General features: G+C 41.1%; 1 protein-coding gene across 2 annotated transcripts in view; it reads left to right on the top strand.

Annotated features, from left to right (window-relative positions):
- The window catches only part of NBAS (NBAS subunit of NRZ tethering complex), a 397,863-nt gene that overhangs the window by 315,802 nt on the left and 58,313 nt on the right, over positions 1-23,748 (top strand). For both annotated transcript variants that reach the window (XM_037813443.1, XM_037813445.1), the window contains exons 45-48: positions 17-235; positions 3,060-3,262; positions 5,293-5,382; positions 14,554-14,749. In XM_037813443.1, the coding sequence (XP_037669371.1) occupies positions 17-235; positions 3,060-3,262; positions 5,293-5,382; positions 14,554-14,749 (708 nt within the window). The remainder of the gene's footprint in view (positions 1-16; positions 236-3,059; positions 3,263-5,292; positions 5,383-14,553; positions 14,750-23,748) is intronic.

Here is a 23,748-nt window from a genome sequence, read left to right as displayed (position 1 = left end):
TACCTTTGCTTTACAGCTGTCTGTGGAAGCACGCAAAGAGATGACTAGAAAGGCTATTAAGAGGGTCAAGCATTTTATTGAGAAGCCAAGAAAAAGAAATCTGGAAGAGGATGTTCAAGAGGTTGGCGATTCTAAAATTACCTTTGCAGATACCTTGACTCACCTGGAAAAATCGCTCGCCCACCTGGAAACCCTCAGCCATAGCTTCATCGTTTCCCTGAAGACTAGTGAGCAGGTGAGGAAGTGGAAGCTTCTATTTGCTTGCTCACTCAGGTAGCATCAGAGAGTATGTTTTTCATTAGCCCTTTAAGCTACATTCCAGCAGTTTGCTTAGGGTTCTCAATCTTGCAGATATTCTGGAAAGGGTCCTCAACCCTTTTCCCTTAACCACTTAATCATCCTTTGTCAATTCAAATTTCACTTCTTCACAAAAGGATTTTAGGCCACCTAACACAGTTAACACCTGGGCAGGAGTGGATGTGGGGATAGGCAGAGAGGGAGGGGAGAGTGTGGTTAGCTGGAGTTGAATGCTGGGTAGGTAGGTGGCTGGGGGCCGAGGCTGCAGGAGTTCCTAAAACTGAGAAACTGATCAGTGGTTTTTAAGTTCCACTAGCTGCTAGGTGTTTTGCTCTCCAATTGAATATGGTGTTTTTTCCCTAATTTTCAGAAAAATTCTGAAATGCCTTCCATGCCTGCTTCAACAGTTATATATATATTTTAAATATGTATACTCTCTATCCTGCTTTTATGTTGCATGTTTCCTGTAGAACTTCATGACTGATATTAATTTCCCGGCTGGATAGATTTCCTAGTTGACCTGGTGTCCTAGAAGGCACCATCATGAGTCCCAGGAGCCTGCTGTGGTCAGGCCTGAGGGATGGTGTGCTGAGACTGGACGAAGACCTGAAGCTCTCTGTGGCATTTGGGGCTTCTGTTCAAGGTTGTGGCAGTCTTAGGTTTTTTAGATACTATTTTTCTTAACTGAAAAGTGGACAAATCAACAAGTAAGTGATTTTCATAGAGATGAAAACAATGCTCAGATATATAAATAATATTTCATTTACTGTTTAATGCTGTGGTAAGTGAACCTGTAAGTGGTTATAACCACCTCTTTCATTTGTCATAAACCTTACACATTATTGAATTGTATTTTTGGTTTGTAGATACACATTCCTGATTAGAAACATTAGTGGAGAGTTCAGATAACGAACACATGGAAGACTTCAGAATTTATATGAGGTGCAGAAATGCAAAACCCTCACTGAAAGTATAATGGGACGAATTCAGAAGTTTAATAGTTTTAATTTCATTTTGTACTTTTCAGTGTCGAGTAACCTATCTAACGAATGACATTAAATAATGGTATGAGCAACATAGATGTCTTTTAAGAAAACAAATTGGCTTTACTAATCTCTTTTATCCTGCTGATATTTACAGTGTTACAATCCATAATTACAAGAACTAGGACAAATTTAATCTTCAGGTAAAACTGGTTTATATTTATCATTTTAAAAATTTCTTAGTTAAAATTCTGCCTTGTTGTTTTTTAATCAAATGTAAACTATATTCAAATCTAGAAACTTGGCCTAGCTCTCCTTGTAACCAGTAATGTCTTTCAGTGGCTAGACCAGTGTACATGAGGTCAAGTGGTTACTAGCAGAAACATCTGTTTATTTCTAGTAGGCTGTGATTTAAAGACACCATTTGGGTCCTTGTAAATGCCACCCAAGTATGTGTCTCTTTGGTTCCTAAATTGGACATTATTTGATTTTATTAAGGTACCTTTCATAGCAGTATCTGGAAATAATCTTTAGTCCCATACGTTTGCCCCTTTTATGTTCAGACCTTGAATTTAGCCTCCTTATTTTAAGTGTTTACTTCGTAAAAAGCATCTTACATACTCATGAAGGTTAGTGCATTCTTCATTCAAGACCTTCACCCTCTTGCAGCCGAGGGTTTCCTCTTCTGTTAGATGGGAATACCTCACTCACAGGGATGTTGTTTTTTTTTTAAATAGAAATTTCAAAATGAGGAATAATGTGAAACTCCATGTGCCCAACTCCCAGCTTCAGCAGTCTTCAAACATGTCCAGTCTTCATTCAGCCCTGCTTCCTTCCACCCACCCCCTTCCTTTCCCGTGGATTATGTTAAAGCAGATCTCAATCATCTTCTCATTTTGCCCACAAATACTTCCATATGTATCTCTAATAGATGTGTATTTTTTAAACATAACCATGACAACATTTTCACAATAAAAAAGTTTGTAGTAATTCTTTAATATCATTGAACATCCAGTTAATGTCCAGATTTCCACATGATTATTTTGAAAGACAGAACAGTATGTTCAGGATTATTTGGTAAGCTGTAAAGAGCCTGGCAAGTATTATTATCAGATAAGCAGAAAAGCAACAGCTTGTGTCCTATTGACACAATAGGACACATAAATGTAGAGCATTTAGTTTCTACAGATATTATCCAAGAGAAATAGGAAGTATAGTGTGGAGGTGGGTGGGGTGCACTTTTGGATTCTAATCTTGCCTAATTAATCACTGGACTTTGGGCAAAGTACTTACCATCTTTGGTCTTCACTTTCCTTCTTGATAAAAGGAGGCTGATCAGAATTACTTGTGAATTGTTTTAAGGAGTCTGTTAGATAATGTATGTTAGGTTACGACTGCTGTGTGGTCAAAGCATAATGGGAGTAATAGTAGTAGTAGCAAAGCTCGTGTTCATTGGTGGTGTATGAAAGGACTGACTTCTGTGGTTTCCCCGAATGCCCACAGCACACTCTGTATTCAAGAACCTGCTGTCCTCATCCTCATTTTACAGATATGATATTTGAGGTCACAAAGACCCAGCAGTGACTAAGGCTACAGCAAGGGCTTGCGCTCAGGCCTGTGTGGGTCTGGCACTGAGCGCCTGGTCACTGCCCCGTGTCCTTGAGCGTGGTGTTGGTGGGTGCGAAGCAGCTGAGGGTCTTCTGGACAGGCTTCACTGTGTACATGTAGACACGCTGAGTCCCTGTTTGATGTTAGGCATCGACTGCCTTGTCTTTTCAGGAACTACTGCAGAAGTACGGTGACCTCTATGATCAGTCCCGATCAGAAAAGGGGAAAATTCATGATCAAGCTGTGGCCATGTGCCTGGACGGTCAGCCTCTGAGGATGGTCCAGCAGCTGCTCGAGGTGGCCGTTGGCCCTCTTGACCTCTCGCCCAAGGAGGTGGTGCAGAGCACAGTCGCAAGAATAATCTGTGCACTGAGGTGAGCGTGAGCAGTCACTGAGGGGAACCAGTAATAGTGCCTGTCCTGGTGGTTGTGACAGTAAAATAAGGCCCTGCATACAGAAACATGGGGTAATCTTCACTTCTGTAAAGTTCTTCATACTTTATCACTAGAATCCTCAGTCTTGTGTTTTAAAATATCTTGAGTATGGAGAACCTTGAAAACGTTTCATCAGTGGCACAGTGTGAAACATGCTAAGAGACTAGCCAGTTTCTGGCTGAAGTCCTCCCTTCCCAAAGAGAGAAATTATTCTTGATAGAAGGGAACGGCCAAAATGGCACGAGAAACAGATAGCTAAGTGTCAGGCTGCCGTGTGACTTCTGGGCAGTTATTTTTACATCTTGCATTTTGTCATTCCCCTTCTTTGTAGCAGTGGGAAAAGGGTTCCTGGAAGGTTCTTTTGAAGCACACAGGCAAGGTTAGTCATACACTGAAGAAGTTAGACATCTGTTAAATGTCTTTGGACATAATTCACCTGCAATTAATGGCACAAAACCAGTAATTGAGAAATTGTACCTTTATGTCGATATACTGGTGCCTGTGTGAGAATTCATCCAAGAGGATTAGAAAAGAGGGAAAAGTTAAGTGAAGGAAATAATGAGGCATCGAGTACTTTCTGTGAATAATGCAATTAGGCTATAAGATTTAGTTGCATTTAATTTATGCTCCTTTTAAGCATTCTTTGTAATTCTGTATTGCTCTTGAGGAACTTTTTGATTAAGTGCATGTCACTTTTCTGCAGTTGAGCTGAAATCAAATAAGCCTTCATCAGTTTAACTACCTCAGCTTCTTACAGTTTTGCCTTCATGCTCTGCAGAAACTGGTAACCTTAAATAGAGAAAGAGACAAACTATCGTACAATATTTTAGAAGGAACATACACCAAATTAGTAAAACTTTGTTCCATTACTAACTTGTGATTATTTTGTTGTTGTGGGTTTAAGAACGACTCTCTTTCATATTATGACAGATATTTGTTTGTTGCATTTTTTATCTTTAGATTCATTATCTTTTTGTTTCTTCAATCAAGCTTTACATGAAGCTCACACACAAAAAAGAAACATTTTTGAAAATTAGTGCTTTGATGAATTTGGGTTATTTCCTAAAATTTGAATTTTTCATTAATTATTAAAATAAAATATGACCTGTGATATATTTGCACTTATTAAATTCTGACATAAATTATGCTTCTTTCTCCTTCTCTGTGCAAAGTTCTATTCCTGAAGGTTTGGTTCTGATCTAATAAATGGTATGCGTGGCACACGGAAGACATTCGGTAAAAGTGAATTAAAAGAGAGGGAACTTGAGGAATCTCTTTTCAAAGGAAAACAAACTGCTTTTGACAGGGTTTGTACCATTACCTTTTAGGAAGTGAATAAAATTTAGTAGGCACAAAATGACAAAGGCATGAAGGTAACTGAATCCAACGATTGAATTGAATTATGTAACTTAAATTATTTGGAAAATTCATCTAAAATTTCTTTTTCCTCTGCTGCATCAGCGTTCACAAGAGTTCCAGACACACCCATCTGTAAAATGGGCATAATAATAGTATCTGTCTCCTAGGGGTGTTGGGATTCTTAAATGGCAGAATGTATGCAAAGCACTTAGCAGTGCCTGGTACCTAGAAAGTACCAGAAGTACATCAGTTTAAAAATAGAAAGCCCAACTGGAGAATTTAGATCATTATTGCAATGCTCAAAGTAGCTCATATATTCGATGTTCAAGAAATGTTTTATGAATGACAAAAAAACCAGTGGGTTTGTTACTCTCTTGATAGGAACGCATGCATTTATTAGATGGTGAACTCCTGGAGGGCAAAGTTTCATTTCCACATTAATACATCGTATGTAGGTTTTGGTACATTTGTGGATGGCATGAACCACAAAAAGCTACGAGCTGGCAGTACAGTATGCCAAAATCCAGCTGGGTTCATCTGAGTGTGAATGCTCAGCTTATTTCTGAGGCTTGGGGATCCTCTACTAAATCTACTCTTTTCTCCTTTTGCAGTGGAGGCAGTGCTGACCTTGGTGGGCCGAGGGACCCACTCCAGGTCCTGGAAGGGGTCATTGCAGCTGTCCATGCTAGCGTGGACCAGGGGTAAGAAAAGAATACTTCGTGACTTTTCATTTAGTGCCTGTTACGGTTTGCTAATTTTGCCATTATGCAAAATACCAGAAATGGATTGGCTTTTATAAACGGGATTTTATTAGGTTACAAAGTTATAGTTCTAAGGCCATAGACGTTTCCAGATTAAGGCAATTACAAGATGATAACTTCACTGAAGAATGGCTAATGGTGTCTGGAACACCTCTGTCAGCTGAAGGCAGGTGGCTGGCATCTGCTCGTCCTGGGTTGTGTTTCAGCTCCTCTCTCTCAGCTCCTGTGTATCCTTGCTTTTTACTCTCAGGGTGTTTCTCTCTTAAGCATCTGGGGGTCCTCTCTTAGCTTCTCCAGGGCAAATTCTGGGCTTCATCTCTTAGCTTAGCATCTCCAAACGTTCTTCTCTCTGCATCTCCAGCATCTCCAAGTGTCAGTGTCTGTGTCGGCTCTCAGCTCTCTTAAGGACTCCAGTGAACTAATCAAGACCCACCCTGAATGGGTGGGGTTCACATCTCCATGGAAATAATTTAATCAAAGGCATCACCACAGTTGGGTGAGTCACATCTCCATGGACACATTCAATCAAAAGATTCCACCCAACAAGATTGGGTTAAAAGATCTTGGCTCTTCTGGGGTCCATAACAGTTTCAAACCGGCACAGTTGCTTGCCTCAGTTTCTTAGAATTGCCTTCAGTGTTCACATCCATGAGGCTTCCAAGATGAAGCAACTTTTTGGTGTTTTTAAGGGAGAACTGGGGGCTTTCCTTGGCTCTGCATCTGCGCGTGTGGCTTCCTCAGCTGTGCACCGACCCCGCTGCCTTCCCTTCTCAGCCGTGTTTGCCTGGAGGTCGCTGGGCCTTTCACTCCTTCACAGGGAGGCCACGGTGGAGGCGTCATGGGGAGACTGCCTTGAGCTTCTTAGAAGAGAAGGGGTTCCTAGTTCAGAGGGGTTCAGTGTGTTAAGTGTGGAAATTCCTACAGTGTGATTATCACATTATTTTTAAAATCTTGCTAAAGTTACATCCACCCTACCTGAGAACTTGAAGTGTGCAGACTTCAGCCATCTAGGAAAGTACAAATGCCTCTGATGCCATTGTCAGAGAGAATTTTGCATCCAGGCCCAGTGGTAGTGATAGAAATTGTAGCAGCCACGAATTGCAGGTACACACTTCCTCAGAGCTTCCCAAAGGTCCTTCATTTATTCTCCATGTCAGCCCTGTAGGCCTCTCTCCAGTTTTCTTTTTTTTTTTTTTAATTAAAAATATGATAAAATAATGAAGAAATGTTTGAGTAAATTCCCCATAGTACCATTTAATATTTGTTTTTAATATTTCCTTCTGGTTATCAGGTATAGATACATTTTCTTATAGTTTTGATAAAATATAGATATACTTTTATATTCTACTTTGCTTAATGTCATAACACCACTTTCCCAGTCTCTTTGCAGAGTTAATGATTATTATCCTTAATGGCTGCATGTGATGTTGCCATTTTCAGATGAGTTTGCAGAGAGGACTTGGCCTGCCCAGAGTCATCGACCTGGGAGATTCTACCAGGTTTCCACCCTGACTCTAAATCACGCTTTAGTACTTGGATGCCTTTGTGATTTCCATGTGTTGCTTTGCGTACGAGGTTTGAGTGAAAGAATAGGATAAGCTATGTTGGTGACTGTGGAAAACCACGGTGAGCAACACCCCGACTTTCTCTGCCTTTCCCTTTGCACAGTGTCCTAAGCCCTTCTGCCTGTGGGTCTTTAGGTAAGAAAGTAGCTGTGGCAGTGGCTGATTTAGGCCCTTTCATCTGAAGAGAAATTTAATTATTCTCTGGGTTCACCCTGGGTTCATGTTCTGTCCTGAGTTGCAAGGAGTTAGATATGGATAAAAATAATCCCTAAGCACAAAGTGCTCACAGCCGTGCTCGGGAGGCAGCTTACCTGTAGCCGTGGTGATATAATATGGAGTTGTACATGCTTTACAGAGAGCAAGGATGGGGGAGAGACTATTCTGCCTGGGGAAGTCAGGGCGGAATGCACAAGAGCTCCCAGTGGATCTGGGTGATGAACGAGTAGTCTGTTAGAGGAGATGGTTAATGTTATTCCAGGCCGGGGGACGTGCCTGAGCAGATACACATGCAGCCGGTTCCAGAGCTGGCAGAGCTGCTCCGTGGGGCACACCCACTGCCCTTGACAGGATACACGGCTGCCGCTGCGGGGCGGCCCCTCAGCCAGCTCTCGGTTTGTAGCCCCCGGAGAGCGGCTATTGGGGGGTGCTTGGTTCGGGTAAGGCCGACTTTGAGCCCTGGCCTCACGTGATGAGAGGGCCTCAGCAGGCCCTGTTTCCAGCCCTTCCCACTGGGGGCTCTCAAGGAGGGTGGAAGGCAGTGTTTTCTTGGTGAATTTCCAGGCATATGTACAGAATCCAACTTGGCTGCCTTGAATACTCACTAGTTTTTTAAGCTTCAGTTTTTAAATAGGAAGGCATTAGGGAGTGGAGAAACAGAACAAGATCTTACTTATTCCAGAGACACAGAAATACAAAGACTTAAAAAACAAACACAAAAAACCCAACAACTTCAGTGAACTTTTTTTTTAAAAAGAGAAAAAGGAGATCATTATTTTTATGTTTTTATTCCTGGCAAGTGGTTTTTGGATCTGCATGGTTAAACCTGCTCCTCTTTGCTTTTTAAGAAGCGTGCAGGTAGTCATGAGAGAAATGAACAAGGTCTGGTACCTTCCCTCAGCAGCCCACAGAGTCGCATGGGGCGGCGGTTTCTGTTCTCCCTGCTCTCCAGGTGGGGTCTTGGAGTGGCCTGGGATTCAGGCCCTTTTAGGTTAACGGTCAGGTTCCCCATTACCTGGCCTGGCACGAACCTTAGGTGTGTCCCTCATGTCCCCTCTCACTGGCAGAACCGGCCTCCTTCAGTCCCAGCTCTGTAACCACGGCATCTCCGTGCTCTGTAGTGTCTGTTGAAATAGTAAATAGCTCCTGCTCCTACACAGTCTCAGCAGTCACACACACACACACACACACACCTGCTCTTGGGTTGTGTGCACACTATATGTCATATTCCCACAGAGGGCTCTCATGGAAAAGTAAGAATTGAGTTGTGGTATTAATGCTGCACAAAGCATTTGGTTTTCTGGTTAACTTTTAGACAGTTTAAGGCAGTATCAACATGTGCGCCTCTTGACTTTTTATATTGGTAGCATTTGCTATTTAGCTGAACTCTATTTTATAGGCATTATTATTGACATTGTAAAGATCAGGAAATGAGCTTAGAGAGCGTAAGTAGCTTGCCCAGGGTCACGCGGGTAAGGATGGGCTGTGAATTTCTCTCCCCATATCATGTCATCTCCTTCTCACATTCAGAGCCAGCAGTGGAGTGTGAGGCAGTGCGGTCAGGCTTTGCTGGGCATAGGAACTGCTGTGAGCAGTTGAAGGTGCGTGTCTGGGGTAGAGCCTGGAGCTCTGCACCCTGACAGGCTCCCCAGTGCCGCCCCGTCCAGGACCTGGCTCCTCCAGCCTGGCTCCCCACCCGGCTGTCCTTCCTGCCTTTGCTCTGTCTCCTTTCCTGGATCCTGCCTTCAGATCACTTAAAAATTTCCTCACGGGAATGACACACAAGCATGGCAAACTGGTCCATTAGTGATTCTCAAAAGAATATACAGAATTAAATCCACTCAGAAAACAGGTAACGTAATGAGGAAGTCCTCTGTGCACTACTCCAAAAGGAAGAACAGTTTCCTTCAAAACTATAGAGCATTCGTGATGGTTTTTTGTTTGTCTAAATTACTACTTAATGACTGTATCAGCTTCATGTTTATTGAGCAGTGTCAGATAATAAGACTTCATTGAATTCTTTGGTATTACCTAAGGATCTCACATTATTTTTAAGGCACAGACAGGACGGGGGAAAAAACCACTACAGCAAACTGAATTGGATTTCTCCTTAATCTTTATGCTCTGTGAGGCAAAGTAAATCGTCACATATCCTCTAAGCACCCACCGGGCGTGGGGTATTACGTTCTGTAACAGCGCGCCCTGCTGCAGCCGTGCTCACAAAGCAGGGTGGCGCATCCGCCCCTCCCGCCACAGCGTTTCTCGGGGCCACCATGGGTCGTGTTTCCACTGCATTGCTGCCGTTTCTAACTCGTGACAGCAAGGTGTGCCCGTGTTTTGATTGATAAGGTACCCCAGGAAGATATTCTTGATGGGCATGCATTTAAGAGCAGCTACAAAGAAGTGATTAATGTTTCTCAAAAGCTAAGGATCAAGGTTGGAATTACTCACGTACCAAAATGAGAGCCTCTCCTGGAAGTTTTCTTTTAATGTCGCTTCATCATGAAAATTATTTAAAAAAGTGAAAGTGCAGTTTTTATCCTACTGCAGTGCTGTTAACAGTACAAATTCATTTGTTTGTGGTTCTCTCCTTTTCTTGCCAGTCATCCCACTTCTTTCTGCCCACCCAGCTCCATGTGTAGTGAGGGCCACGTTCATAGCATCGCGTGTGGCACTGAGACAGGGGCCTGCCCAGAACGTCAGTGTTTGTGTCCCACCCCGTTAGCTTGCTCACATCCACCTGCTGACTCCTTTCTGTTCTTGATCTAGCCTCTGCAGATCAGAGTCTGCACCTCCCTCCCCACTGAGCAGGCAGCTGTGGGATGAGCACACTGAGAAGTGGTGCTGCCTGCAGGGACGCGTCCTCTAAAGGAGGCCCTGCTGCTGTGGCCACAGGCTGTTGTGGCCAGTGTGTCCACATCATCCAGGTTTTAAAGAGGAGCCGGGAAATCCTGACCGTGTGTGTGCGTGTACATGTGCGAGGGAGAGAGAAAGGGAAAAATATCAACACGTACTGCGCAAGCCAACCCAGAAATTTGGCTGCCAGTTTATAACTTTGATATAGAAGATTGGACAAAATGACTTGATAGCCCCTTCAGGCACTCGAATTCTATCACATTTGTCTTATATATACGAAAAATATCAAAGGTCTGTGTGTTTTTATTTGAATGCAGTTTTTCTTTTTCCCATTCTTGAGAACAATAACTAATATATCCTTGTTTATAAAATATTTCGTATTTATTATCGCTTTAATGTACCTTAACCATGTAAGTTTCAGATGGGTTGATCTTTGAATGTATATGCCATGCAGAATCTGAAAACTCTTTTACCAAGGACCAGCTTATTTATAGTCTTAAAATCTGTGCTTTTGCTTTGCGTTCAGTAATTGATTGTCTTTGTTTGGTGTCATTTCTTGTCCATCCCTTGGTTCTTTTGGGAATGTCCTCCCAGGCTACACTACAAAGTAGGGAAATACAGACCAACCTGCCACCCCACCCCAGAACACCGTGTTCTCAAATTAATCTCAATTAATTAATCTTAACTAATTTTCAAATTAGTGAATATATTTTTTGTTGTTCTTTTCTATTAATAGAGCTACTTGTATATTTCAGTAGCTACTATATTCCAGTGGTTACTTGTGTGGGCCAAAGTTGATTGTGAGTTTGTGTGTTTGTGTTTCCTGTATTAATTACTTTTTATTACGATCATGTACCAAATTACCTACTTTCAGTATAATAACCTCCCCACCCAAATCCTCATATAGGGAAAAAGATGGAAGCAAATATCTGTGCATTAGTAGTGAAATTATGGAATACTTTCCCTTTTTTCTACTTTATAGCTTTAAAAATCATTTCTACACTTTGTAAATATGTTTTGAAATAATGCTCTCTTTTTATTTCTATGCACATTAAATCCTCTCCTTACTTTCATAAAACACTATAAAAAGAGAATCACTTTCCTTTTTTGCATTCTGTTTTTTTTTTTTTTACATTATAAATATCACAATTATTTTCATTAGGCACTTTTTATCATGAAAAATTTCACCCCACAGAAAAGTTGCAAGGATAAAGAAATTAATGCCCATGTCTTCTTGACCTTGATTCACCAACTGCCAGCATTTTGTCATCACTCTTGCTTGCTCTCTGCCTCTCCCTGTGCATGTGTGAATTTGCTGAACAATTAGAGTGACTGAATTTTAGAAACTCACATTGAAATCAACATGTAAATTATTTAGCAGCTGAAATCATCAGGGGACAGTGTGTAGTCTAGAGCAAGGCCCAGAGGTCCATGGCAGCTTCTTCTGAAGAGCTGCTTTTCGTTTCTGCGTGGTCTGCTGAGCACCAGTGTTCACATGGGCACACACGAAGCTTGTGCAGAACACGGCGCTCCCGGAACACCTGCTTCTCGTTCAGGAACTATTTTTCATTATTTTATTGTGTATTTGAGCAGATTCCTCCAAACTGTCAAAAGCTACTGACCACACAGTAAGTGCTAATGTAATGGAGTCTAACTTAATGGCTTTCTGTATCGTGCTAGTATTTGAATCACTTCCATCTACTGCCACAGTGTTCTGGAATCTGTCTCCAGTTTGGTTCAGGAGCATTGTATAGTGAGTGACTACCCCATCAGATATCCTGACTTCAAGTATCAGTCCGTTACTTACTTACCAGGTGTCCTGGGATGAATTATTAAACCTCCCTTCGATTCTGTTTCCTCAGCTATAAAGTGTAGATGGTAACAGCACACATGAAAGAGCAAGTTATGATTAAGTTATAAAATTCATGGTACATGGTAAACCTTCCATAAGTTACTGTTACTGTTGCTTCATTCTTCTTCACCATTTTCAGCTTTCAGGCTCTTGTTAGACCTTCCACCTGGTGTCCATGACTCCAGCTTCTTCCCACTGTAGCTCCTCCTCCCCCCACCCCCCACCTCGGTGGGCAAATGAAAAAATCACCTTCATGATATGTGAACATGGGCTGGAATTCTCGGCCAAAGTGGGCTTTAAATTCCTTCCCTTCTGAATTATTTTTAGTCAGACAACTACAGGTCTCCACCAGAAAAGCCTGAGTCTGCCCCAGACTGTACCTCTCCGCTCACTGACCTGATTACAATATTTTACTCTTTGAAAATCCTCGGCATCCCCATTCCATAGGAAATGAGGCTACATCTTCTCAGTGATAATGGTTGCCATTAATTAAAGTACTTAGTTGTGTGCCAGATGTTCTGTTAATGTGTTTTGCATTTGTTATTTTATTTTATTTAAATTTAATTCTCAGTAACCCCATGAGGTAGCTGTTGTCCGCCAATATACAAATAAGGAAACTGAGGCTCAGAACCATTAAGCAACTTCTTGGTCAAAGTCACACCTACTAAGTAGTAAATCTGAGAACTGAATCAAGGCCTGACAGCTCCACAGCCTGTGCCTTTAAAGAATTAAGCCGCACTGCCCTTTCAGCCTTGTGTCCAGTTGTCTGGTTTTCTGGCTCAGGAAAGCTTTCCTGCCTCAGTTCTCTCTTCCAGTTTGTCACCCACTCATCTGTGCTTTAGTGTCTCCCTGAATGTGCTATGTCCTTAGGAATCTTCCTTTTTTTTTCTTGCTATTCTCTTTGTCTGGATTATATTCTTCCCACCTTTCCGTTTAGATACATCCTGCTTATCCTTTATGATCCCATTCCTAGTCCACATCCGTGTAGCCTTCCCTGATTCTACTCACTCTTCCTCCTAACAGTTGTTCGAATTTACATTAGTAACTTGGAGAGCAGCCGCTTTAGTCTTGCTGTTCCATTGTATTGTCAGTTCTTGAAGGAAGAGAGCTCGTACATCTCATCTCATCAAGTACAGAAAGTGCTTGACAGTGCCGATCATGACGATGATGGCTTCTGTTGATTTAGTTCCACCTCTACCACGTGAAAGTGCTCTACAGACATGTTCTTGGCTCACAGACACCAGGAGACATCTCTCCGGACCTCTGTCTACTCAACTATAAAATGCAAATGATAATAACATCCGTGTTTTTTGTCCAGAGTTGTCAGGATAGGATGGGGCCAGGATTCACAGTTGGTTCCATCAGAGTCCCCCAAAATGCCCTTTCCAGTACATTATATGATCTGTTCTCTCAGCGCACAGTAGGTATCCAGGAAATATTTGATGCAGTCTTCCTTTTTGCAAACCAATTCTGCCATTTCTGTTCTGTGTTTAAAAAGACACTCTTAAGTAACACTAACAAATGACATTGTAAATTTAGGAAATGCTTAAGCCAGTTGTCCACAACATTTTGTCATTTCTTTTACTCCTGAATACAAATAATTCTGTTCTTTAATATAAATTGCTATAAAAATATATTTGGCAAATATAGAATACATACAAAGCAACATGTTCAGTGACATTATAGAACTTTATTCTTGTAGGTGTTTTAAAAATGTCTCGTTAGGGCTCAGACTTCAGTTTAAGGTGGGCTGGTCTGGGACTCAGTCTAGGTGATTTATTATTGGAAGCTTCTTAAGGACCTGGGCCCCAGAACTTTCTGTGTGCTCCATTGTTTCCGCACGTTCACCAGGGCCTGGGGACGTGAGGCTTCCTTGCAGACAGCCTCTTCACAGTCCTCCATGCGACCCATTGGCATCACCATCAAATAAGTCATTTCCCTGCCGTGGTCCTTGGGGCTCCAAGAGAGGAGGTGCCAGTACTGCATGGAACGTTATTCAAAGTGTCTCCTTCTCTGAATCCTTTTGTGTTCCACGGTTCTATAGTAACTAAGCATTCACATTTTATCTTTAAGATAGTATACAGTTTGACCCTCTAACCCCATGTTAGCATTCGAATCACAGTGAGAAGTCAGGATTCTGTGGTGGAAAGCACATGGGCTGTGGGGTCTCACTGCACTGTGTGTTACAGGGGTACGCAGGCATGCGAAAGCACATCCCTGAAGCCTGCTTCCTCATCCCAAAAACGTGGTCAGTAATACCTCCTTCGCAGTGTTAGTGCCAGCTAGTAGCATATATATGAGAAATTACTAGAACGATGCCTGGCACTATTATGACTAAGGAATAAGTTGTACTCAGTAAACTTTGTGTTCAGGAAGTAGACTAGCTGAGGACATACTGGTTAAGATGGCTTTTTTCTGCTTTATGTAACTCATTTTAATGGTGTTATTTTAAAATGACATTCACTTTACATAGTTTTTAAGTACCTAAGATGGTTTGGTATAAGCTATTTAAAACCTAACTTTTTCCTCTCAAGAGGGGAAAAAAGAGCAGCAAACAAATATTTAGGTCACTGACCACGTGTGAGTCCTGGGATTCTGTCTAACCCGGGCTCTGCCTTGCAGCGAGGCGCTGGTTTCCCCCGAGGACCTGCTGGCCTGGCTGCGGCCCTTCTGCGCTGACGCTGCCCTGCCTGCGAGGCCGCGTGTCCGCGTGCTGCAGATGGCGGAGCAGCTCTTCCACCTGACCGCGGAGGACAGCAGGCTCCTGGTGCTCTCCAGAACCGAGGCCATCCTGCAGGCCGCCTGGCCCCACCGGCAGGTAGGACAGCACCTGACTGGGTTTTGTGTGTTTTCCCTAGTGACCATCCTCAGAGGTTGTTTCTTAGTTAGGTTAAAGTACTTGGCAACTGAATAATCAGTTTGGTAATCTAAGCTTTCCAATCTGTGCATCAATCAGCCCAGCTGTAGAGTAATTGAATATGTGCAGCACAGTTATTTCCCCATATATTTGAATATGTATGTGCTTAGTAGATGGTGTCTCACTCATTTCACATGCATGTATCATTTTTCTCTTCATAGGATGTAGTCAGGAGTTTTCACAGTGTGAATTAATTGTGGTGGCTCACTCTTTCCCAGAGGAAATGCAGGTCTAAGTGGAAACGCAGTGTGCAGTTGAGCTCATTTGTTTCTTTCATGCTCTGGCCAGGCAATAAAATGCCCATCCTTCTCTTCTGTGCCTACAGCTACTTAATGTGGCACAGACTATCAATCTTTTTCTCCCTGCCATTCTTCAAAGGCTCGTTCAGTTCATCTCTCTGGAACCTTCCCTGACCATTTCACACTTTATTGAATCTTCAGTTCCAAATATTTGTGCTTTGATTATGTATTATTAGTATTATTTCATTATTGTTATTATTTAAAGTCTTTTCTCCCTACTGCCCTGGAAACTCTGAAGGCTCCAGAGGATGTCTTAATCATCTTTTGAATCCTTTTAAGCATGCTGTGCACATGGTCAGAGCCTAAATACTTGTTGTTTGAGTAAATGGGAACAACTAATTTCTAAATCAAAGAATTATGGTGACTCTTAAAGCTTGATTTAAATTCTAAATTGACGCATTGTAAGGATGTGGGATTCTAGGAGGCAACAACCTCAATAAAGTGCCTCAACGTGTAGCGTAAGTCACCATGTCAATAGAAGGTAGAAAACAAGACTTCCCAGATAATCTAATCTGTAAAAGAGTTTCTTGGAAGTCTGACTCCACCTTAACTTACCTTCTAATTTTAAAGTTTGGCATAATAATTTATATTTATATTCTTGTTAATACATCTAAAAAGCAATGGATTTTTTTTTTTTTAAATGAATCAATATTAATAATATTTCAGGACTCATCTCAGCGTATCTTTATAACTATTATCATATATATTCTTATTTCCCTCTGTGAGATAGATAAATAGGTAAATATTCTTCAGAGTAGAGAAATTAAAACTCGAAGAACAGGGTCTTATCAGATTCTCTAGTCTCCTGGACTTGTTGAAATGGATTGTAGTACAGAAGTCACTGATATCTGAGTAATACTCTAATTGAAGCCTCAGGACCTCACCAGGTACTTAGTTGCAGCGCTCTGCCTTTAGCTGCATCAGGAGCCCATCAGCAGCCCGTTTAAGGAGCAGTGGATGAACACAGAAGCGATTGGCTGTAAAATATTTTCAATTTCCCAGGCATTGTAGAAGTTAGAGTTCTGCTGCTGCTGCTGCTGCTGCTGCTGCTGCTGCTCTTTCCTCTCCTTCTAAAGCAAATAACGAGTTTCATGTACGCATCCCTGAAGCAAGCTCTTTGGCCACTTTGTTTTTCTTTTAATTGGTCCTCGGGAACCTTATATTCTGACTCTCAGCCTGAATCAAACGTGCATTACCACTATTATGTACTTTCCTGACAAAATCTCCGTTTTTCAAGTTTTCAACCTGTTCAATTTCATCTTCCTTGATGGCTGAAACCTGACAGATGATGAAGCTAGTTTCTTTGTTTGGAGGTCGCTTCATGCTATGTCAGGTCTATATATCGAAAATATTATGAAATAATGTGGAAACCAGGAAGAGGAAAAACATCCGTCTTAGCTGTCATATCGAATCACTAGAATGTAGACTTTGATTTTTGGGCCTAGACTCTTCAGAACTAATACAAGCATAGCCACTATTTCTTTTACGCTTTTCTCAGTGCTCCAGTTGTTCCAAAGAACAAGTTTCAACTTTCATATGAATTTAGTGATCTGGGAATATTTCTGAGATTTTAATGTCTTTATAGCTTTCCTTTTCCTAAAACAAGATTTAAGGCAGCTTAGGCTTTGTTATAAGATTCCTTTTTCATGCACTTTTCTCAACTGTCTTGACTTTATTTATATGAGTGCATCCTGTTCCTCTCATTTGTAAAGTCTACATGTGTAACTCCTCGTTTCACCAGCATTTTCTTCTGCTAGTTAGTGCACACGTTGCCAGGCCCTCTGGAGATCATCTCTCCCATCTCCCAGAATTCTCTTCACTCTGGTGAAAGCAGCCTCACGTCCCTCTCCTCTGCCGTTTTCTCTCCCTTTTTCCTTTCCCCTTGCAAAGAGCCATTTCCCCATAGATAACTCTTCCCAGGTTTTGACAGCTAATGATCTGGATTTTTAAGGTATTTGATAGTAGATATAAGAAAACTTCCACAGGGGCTTCGTTATGCTGGTCACCCACAGTCTTTTTCAACTAACAAGCACCTCCTCACTCTCCTTTAGACGATAAGTGTTCTGTGCCAGCCTGGCATTGCTGAGTCAGATCTTTTTTTGGAGGGCAAGTGCATTTCATAATGAGCTCTGTCTTGTATTGGAAATTACCTCTTGCTACTTGGAAAACGAGTGCAGAAAAACTGTTGGAATGTGGCAGAACAATGCTCATAGTTTAAATTTAAGCTAGTCTCCGTTGTTGTTTTGAAAACTCGTGTTACTTCTGACGTGCATAGTAGGAAGATCATGGTACTAGTGGCGATATCGTGTGTGTGTTTCCACCTTCCCTCCATGTACTTTGATAATCTTGTAGACGATTCTTGAGCTTTAGGGGAACCTTGAGTTACAGGAGATAGAGGATGGTTTGTTCACGTCTGTCATTTCTTCCCCACACATCAAACCATGGTTTTCATCTCTGTATCCCAAACACCTGGGATACCCCAAAATGTTGAATGAATAGTCTCCCTTTTTCTTCACTTTCTCCTTTTCACCTCTCCATTCTCAGAGCTACTTTAGGTAATATAAGGATGGACATGGATTCTTACAGAGTGGCAATAAGAACAGGTAAGGATATTGCGATGTTCAGTTACCAGAAAATGTGGACTGCGACCGTCATGGTGGCTGGTAATCCTCTTAGGGAAGACCTTGCCTACATCTAATAGGGGCTTAATATTTAATTATCCTCGAGGTGCCCACAGTATACGGCCCCACAAATCAATGTGTTGCTGGGAAACCAGCCAGGTCCTGCAAAATTAAATACAGAATCTGTGGAGCCTGCCACCTTGCTGGTTCTCAGAGAGAAAGCAGTTTCTCCTTTTTAATGATTAGCTAACAGAATTAAAAATTCAGAGACCCTTATTTTTCACAGCGTGAGAGGCCTTCCTTTCCATTCCAGAAGTGTGCCTCAGCGGGGGCAGCCCGTATGGAAAGGGGGTGCAGTGGGGAATGGTGGTGGTAATCCCGTGGTACAATTTATCTGAGTTTTTCAGGTTTTGTAATTTTCTAGTTAACTGGTGCATGAAAATATGAGTCAAAATACTAATGTTTCCTTAAAAAAATTCCATACTCCATCACCTCAAACTTTTTTTCCCCATTTTTATGTGAAAGAGAACATGTGGCTTAGAATTTGGCCTTTTAAGGTTCAACCTGTCTGAATTTGTGGTTTTAAGTGATCACCAGATAGAATTAGTTTAAGGCCATTTCTAGCCTCATTACAAATTCATGTATTTTGCCAACTTTGAAACATGCAAGGGCACATGAATGCTTCTGGTCAGAGGCCAGTTTGGCTTGTTTGCCGAAACATTAACGAAGTACGTACTTCCTTGTCAGACTGCCAGACCTGGAGCAGCAGCGGAGGCTCCGTGGGCAGAGCCATGCTTAGGGCCTTACGAAAGTTTTATCTTAAATGTCCTTACATCTGAGACTCACTGGCACAAAGGTTTGCTTATTCAAATGCAGGGTAATATTTGATGTTTAAAAATATGTGAGTGTGCACACACATAATATAGTTCTAAGAGCCTTGAAATCGCAACTTCCTAAAATGAGAAGAGACTTTGAAAAGCATCCTAGTTTGGTATTTACATTAAACACTCACATTTCTGGATATCTGGAGCTGGATGTCCAGAAAGGAAAAGTAACTTCTTCAGATTTTAGCTCAAATCTCCCCTCTTCTAAAATGACTAGACACTGTAAACTAGCCACCCGCTCATGATCTCCTTTATCCGTGTTTTAATTCTCTGCAGATCCCTTACCACTGTGTAACTGCTTCCTCCCTATTCTTCTGTCTCTTATATGATGTCTTTTCTCTTTCATTGTAATATAAATTCCATGAGAGCAAGGATCTCAGTAAATATTTGTTGAATAAATAAATATTAAATATTAAAGAGCATGTCCAGCATCCCCTCTGTAATGGCAAGGTCAGTCTGGGCTTCTCGCCATTAAGGATGGGAGCTGAGCCCATGCTGCTTCCCCATGATATGCTCGGAATGGTTTGCCTGGGACAGTGGAAGGATTTCCTTCCACCAAGGTGGTGCTTCCAGCTTGGTTCTGTTTTATATCCATTGGCACACTTTGCTGGCAGTGTGACTTCTCACCAGGCAGTTGCTTCTCAGGTGGAAGCATACAGGTTGCAAACATGCTTGTCCAGACATGAGCAAGGAGATTTGAAATGGTAGGATAGAGTTCAAGGTGCCTTTTTCTCCAAATTGTACTGCTTACATCAGTGGGGCATGACTTGGTGAAGAATGAAGCGTCTCCGCTTGCTTTCAGGAGCTGTTTCCATGATTGGAGTCTGGGCTCTCCCAGTGCTCCACTTCACTCCCCGTCGCACCCGCTCCCTTCACACCAGGACTCTTAGAGCTCCTGAAGGGAAGGTCCCGGACCTGCCTGGGTCCCTGTTCCTAGAACTCACACATCACCCACACGGGGTATATGCAGCCTCAGTCTCCACGGCCAATGGAATGAACTGCTTCCCAAGTTATCACCCCTCTCCATCAACGTGTCCAGTGAGAACAACTTCGAAAAGCTTACACCTGATTTAGTTTTAGTTTTTTTCTCTTAAGTATCAGGTGAGGGTTCCTAATTCTAGATCATGAGACTCCATATGAGCGAATCTGCCCAACCCCTAGGGACAATAGAGAATTTAATCATGTTTTCTCTTTGCAGCATCGTTTCTGTGGCCTGAGGAGCCCTGACATTTGCTCTCTTTCTTTCTGTATTCACGCCAGCCCACGGGTCCCTGGCCCCTTGAGTTTACTGGTCCAGCAGCTTATAACTCTGTTTCTGGTCTTGTCACACTTCGATTTCTCTTCCCTGAGATCTGGGTTAGATCCAGGGGACACAACAGGCCAGGGGGACCACCGGAAACCTATAAAAGGCGCAGCTTGAGCAGACAGGAGTACAGGATTGCTAGACATCAGCGTGGGCACTTTTTAATGCTCCTATGTATCTACTGAAGCAGGATTTTTGTTTGCTTCTATTTTGACATCCTGTATACGGGGACATTTATTGTGTTTATGAAAAGTATTGCATAGTGACTTGCATCTTTAAATCAAGTGTCCTCGCACAAGTCTCTCAAAAGCAGTCGAACAGCTCTTCCCTCATTTGGAAGGTGATGGTAGTGATCAGTGTTACCATCCCAGGGGTAGTCCCTTACCTGTCCGTGGTATTGTCTGTTCATAAAGTAGTCTTTATGCATTAATGTCTATTTCATATTCATGAGCATCCAAAGGTGTCTGTTGTAAGATGCAAATTTCGGGAGAGAGAGCTCAGTTTAATTTATCCATGTCCCCTCTCAGCAGCCTCAGAGAATTCTGAGGTTAAAACTGCCCTCCTTTGAGTACAGGCGCCTCAGCCCTCTTTCAAGAACTCGATGGTTGATGAGGCTGCGGCTACTTGACAAATTGACTTGCAGCAAGGGCTCAAGTCACCTCGTTCCATGAGGAGAGAAACACAGCTTCTCCAGAATCCAATGGTATCTAATTAATTAGTAGTAGCAGTGTGGAATAGTCATTAAGCGTATGGGTACCTAGAAAATACTGGGCATTTTCATCTTCCGGGATTGTTTGATGCTCATTGGGAAGGAACAGAGGGGTTAAAAGAAATGTATGTTACTGTTGTTCACTGGGGAAGGGGCAGAGTAAAAGGAAATGTGATTTAAAAAAAAAAAAAAAAAAGCTATTTCCCTCAAGTTTATTTTCATTAATCTGTGGAAGGCATACTGAAGACTTTTAAAATATCATATTTATTGCACAAATAAGTGAAACTTTAAAATGAGATGAGTTAAGCCATACTCCAATTATCTTAAAACATTCATATTTCTATATATATTTTATCCTGTTTAGTTTTTAGAGATAATTCTTATTAGAAAGTATCATAGTACAAATGCAGCTTTCTGCTTTTTCATATCTAACATATTATGTGAATGATAATATAAATTATATTTATCATGGCCTTACTATGTGCCAACCTCTTTCTAGCTGTTTTATTCACATTATCTTATTTAATATTCACAGCCACCACACAGAGGGTATTTTCCTCATTTATAGAAGAGATAACTAAGGCTCAGAAGGTTCAGTAATGTGTTGTGTGTGGGGGGATATATGGGATTTTTGTACTTTCTGCATGATTTTTCTATAAACCTAACAACTTTTCTAATGAAAGAACACAGGTTCAGTAATGTCACCAAAATAAACATTTTTCTGTGTTACTCTGACTTTATCATCATCATTTTAAAAGCTATCATTATTTTGAAAGGTGCATATTTAATCAGGTTTACCTTTCATCGTTTTATTTTGCAGTTCTCTTAGGGAGATATATTGAAGCATTTGAAAGCACCTAAAGTTAGTTTTTTCTCTTTGCTAAAATATGTTCCAGAGTCATTTCACATTGTAGTTGTTTGCACGCATGAGAGGTTTCTGCAGTTCTTATGGTTGTATAAAATATGTCTAGTTCTTGGAATGTATCTTTTAATACGGCCTTACTACTTCCAAGTAAAGAGGGGCTCTTGATTTTTACTGAGATCTACATCCTGCTTTTCAGATGTTTCAGGCCATTTAAATTCCCATGAGATTCATACTGATCTCCTGCTTCACAGCTCTGTGAGCCTCCCAGAGCCATTTGTTTTAACTTTTGTGATCTCAGAGCAGTACTTAACCTCCCTAATTTTTTTTCAGTTTGTCAGATTTATGATGTAGTGATTTTCGATATAGAGTTGCTTAAGTTTTCTAACACTTAATGAGCAGCATTACTAGTTGTGGTATGCAAATATATGGGCCATAACCATATTCTAGAAAGTATAAGTAGATAATATCATTATTTCTGTTGTAGTATTTATGTAAGAAATTTATATGTATCACTTGTTATGCTCTGTGTTCTCTGCTGAACACTAAGATTTAATCATAGCCAAAATATTTAACACTGAAAGTTTCAAGGCATTTCCATTGAAATTAGGAGTAAAATTAAAGGTGTCCCCTATCATTATTATTTTTTAGCATAGTACTGGACATCTTAATCAAAGCAGTTAGACAAGAAAAAGAAATAGTAGCTCTTAACAATTTAAAAAGTCAAAACAAGCCTTATTTGATTATTTGTGTATTATATCATTCTAATTTCTAGAAAACCCAAGGAAAGTGCTGAAAATGACTAGAATTATTTAATAAAGAGAATTCATTAAAAAATAGTAAATAAGTGCTAAAAGAATGCATAGAATAATATATGTGAAAATTACTCTCATGGTGCCAGGTATAGGAGATTAGTAAATATTAGTCTAATTATGAAAGCTTACCTTTTTAAACTTAGTGTGTTGAACTTTTTTAAAATAAATTTTAGGGTAAATATTTCTATTCAAAAGGAAATATATTAACTCTTTCATCATCTAGGGAGCCATGTTCCAAAACCTTCATTTAATACTCTTTTCTAAAGAGTAGATTTTGGTATTGAGGGACTAGTCTTCAGTTTTTTCCCAAAAGGATGAGTTCTAAACACATCAAAAGCCTGTGGGGAGACAGTTCTCCATGTGACTCTCACATTTCTGCAAGTCTTGCAAGTTGAGACACTTCCTATCTTTATTCTAATCTTTTCCAGGATGCTCGTAATCAGAATGCCTTGAAAGACATCTTCCTCTGGAGCAAAGGGCAGGCATGCTTACTATCCAGTATAAAAGATTCAGACACCCAAAGCTCTGGGTTCTTCTGTAAGATAACCACTCTGTGCAGGTGTGAATCACCTGGAAGGAATTGAGGCCCAAGGAGCTGTCCCAGCAATGCTGATACTCTGACTACTGCTATTGCTGTAGTAAGAAAGACCTTTGTCTCAGACCCAGGAGTTTCTTGTCTTCTTCCAGAATCTCTCAGACTGCAGCATGCTAACTTGTTTGATTGTCAGAGGGTAAAATCCTCACAGTTCTTGGCAGAAGACTCATTATACAGGTGTCTCCTTCAGACTCATTTTTGTAGCCTTGAGCCAAAGGAATGATTACAAAGCATGGTGGAAAAGGATTTCTTCCCTATCCTTTTTTTTTTTTTTTTTTCTTTTTTTTTTTTTTTTTTTTTAATCATCATTTTATTGAGATATATTCACATACCACGCAGTCATACAAAACAAATTGTACTTTCGATTGTTTACAGTACCATTACATAGTTGTACATTCATCACCTAAATCAATCCCTGACACCTTCATTAGCACACACACAAAAATAACAAGAATAATAATTAGAGTGAAAAAGAGCAATTGAAGTAAAAAAGAACACTAGGTACCTTTGTCTGTTTGTTTGCTTCCCCTACTTTTCTACACATCGATCCATAAACTAGACAAAGTGGAGTTTGGTCCTTATGGCATTCCCAATCCCACTGTCACCCCTCATAAGCTACATTTTTATACAACTGTCTTCGAGATTCATGGGTTCTGGGTTGTAGTTTAATAGTTTCAGGTATCCACCACCAGCTACCCCAATTCTTTAGAACCTAAAAAAGGTTGTCTAAAGTGTGCGTAAGAGTGCCCACCAGAGTGATATCTCGGCTCGTTTTGGAATCTCTCTGCCACTGAAGCTTATTTCATTTCCTT

This window comes from Choloepus didactylus, chromosome 20 (genome assembly GCF_015220235.1).
Source record: "Choloepus didactylus isolate mChoDid1 chromosome 20, mChoDid1.pri, whole genome shotgun sequence".
Lineage (NCBI taxonomy): Eukaryota > Metazoa > Chordata > Mammalia > Pilosa > Megalonychidae > Choloepus > Choloepus didactylus.
Note: the sequence above shows the minus strand (reverse complement) of the source record. Positions and strands in the feature narration are given on the sequence as shown.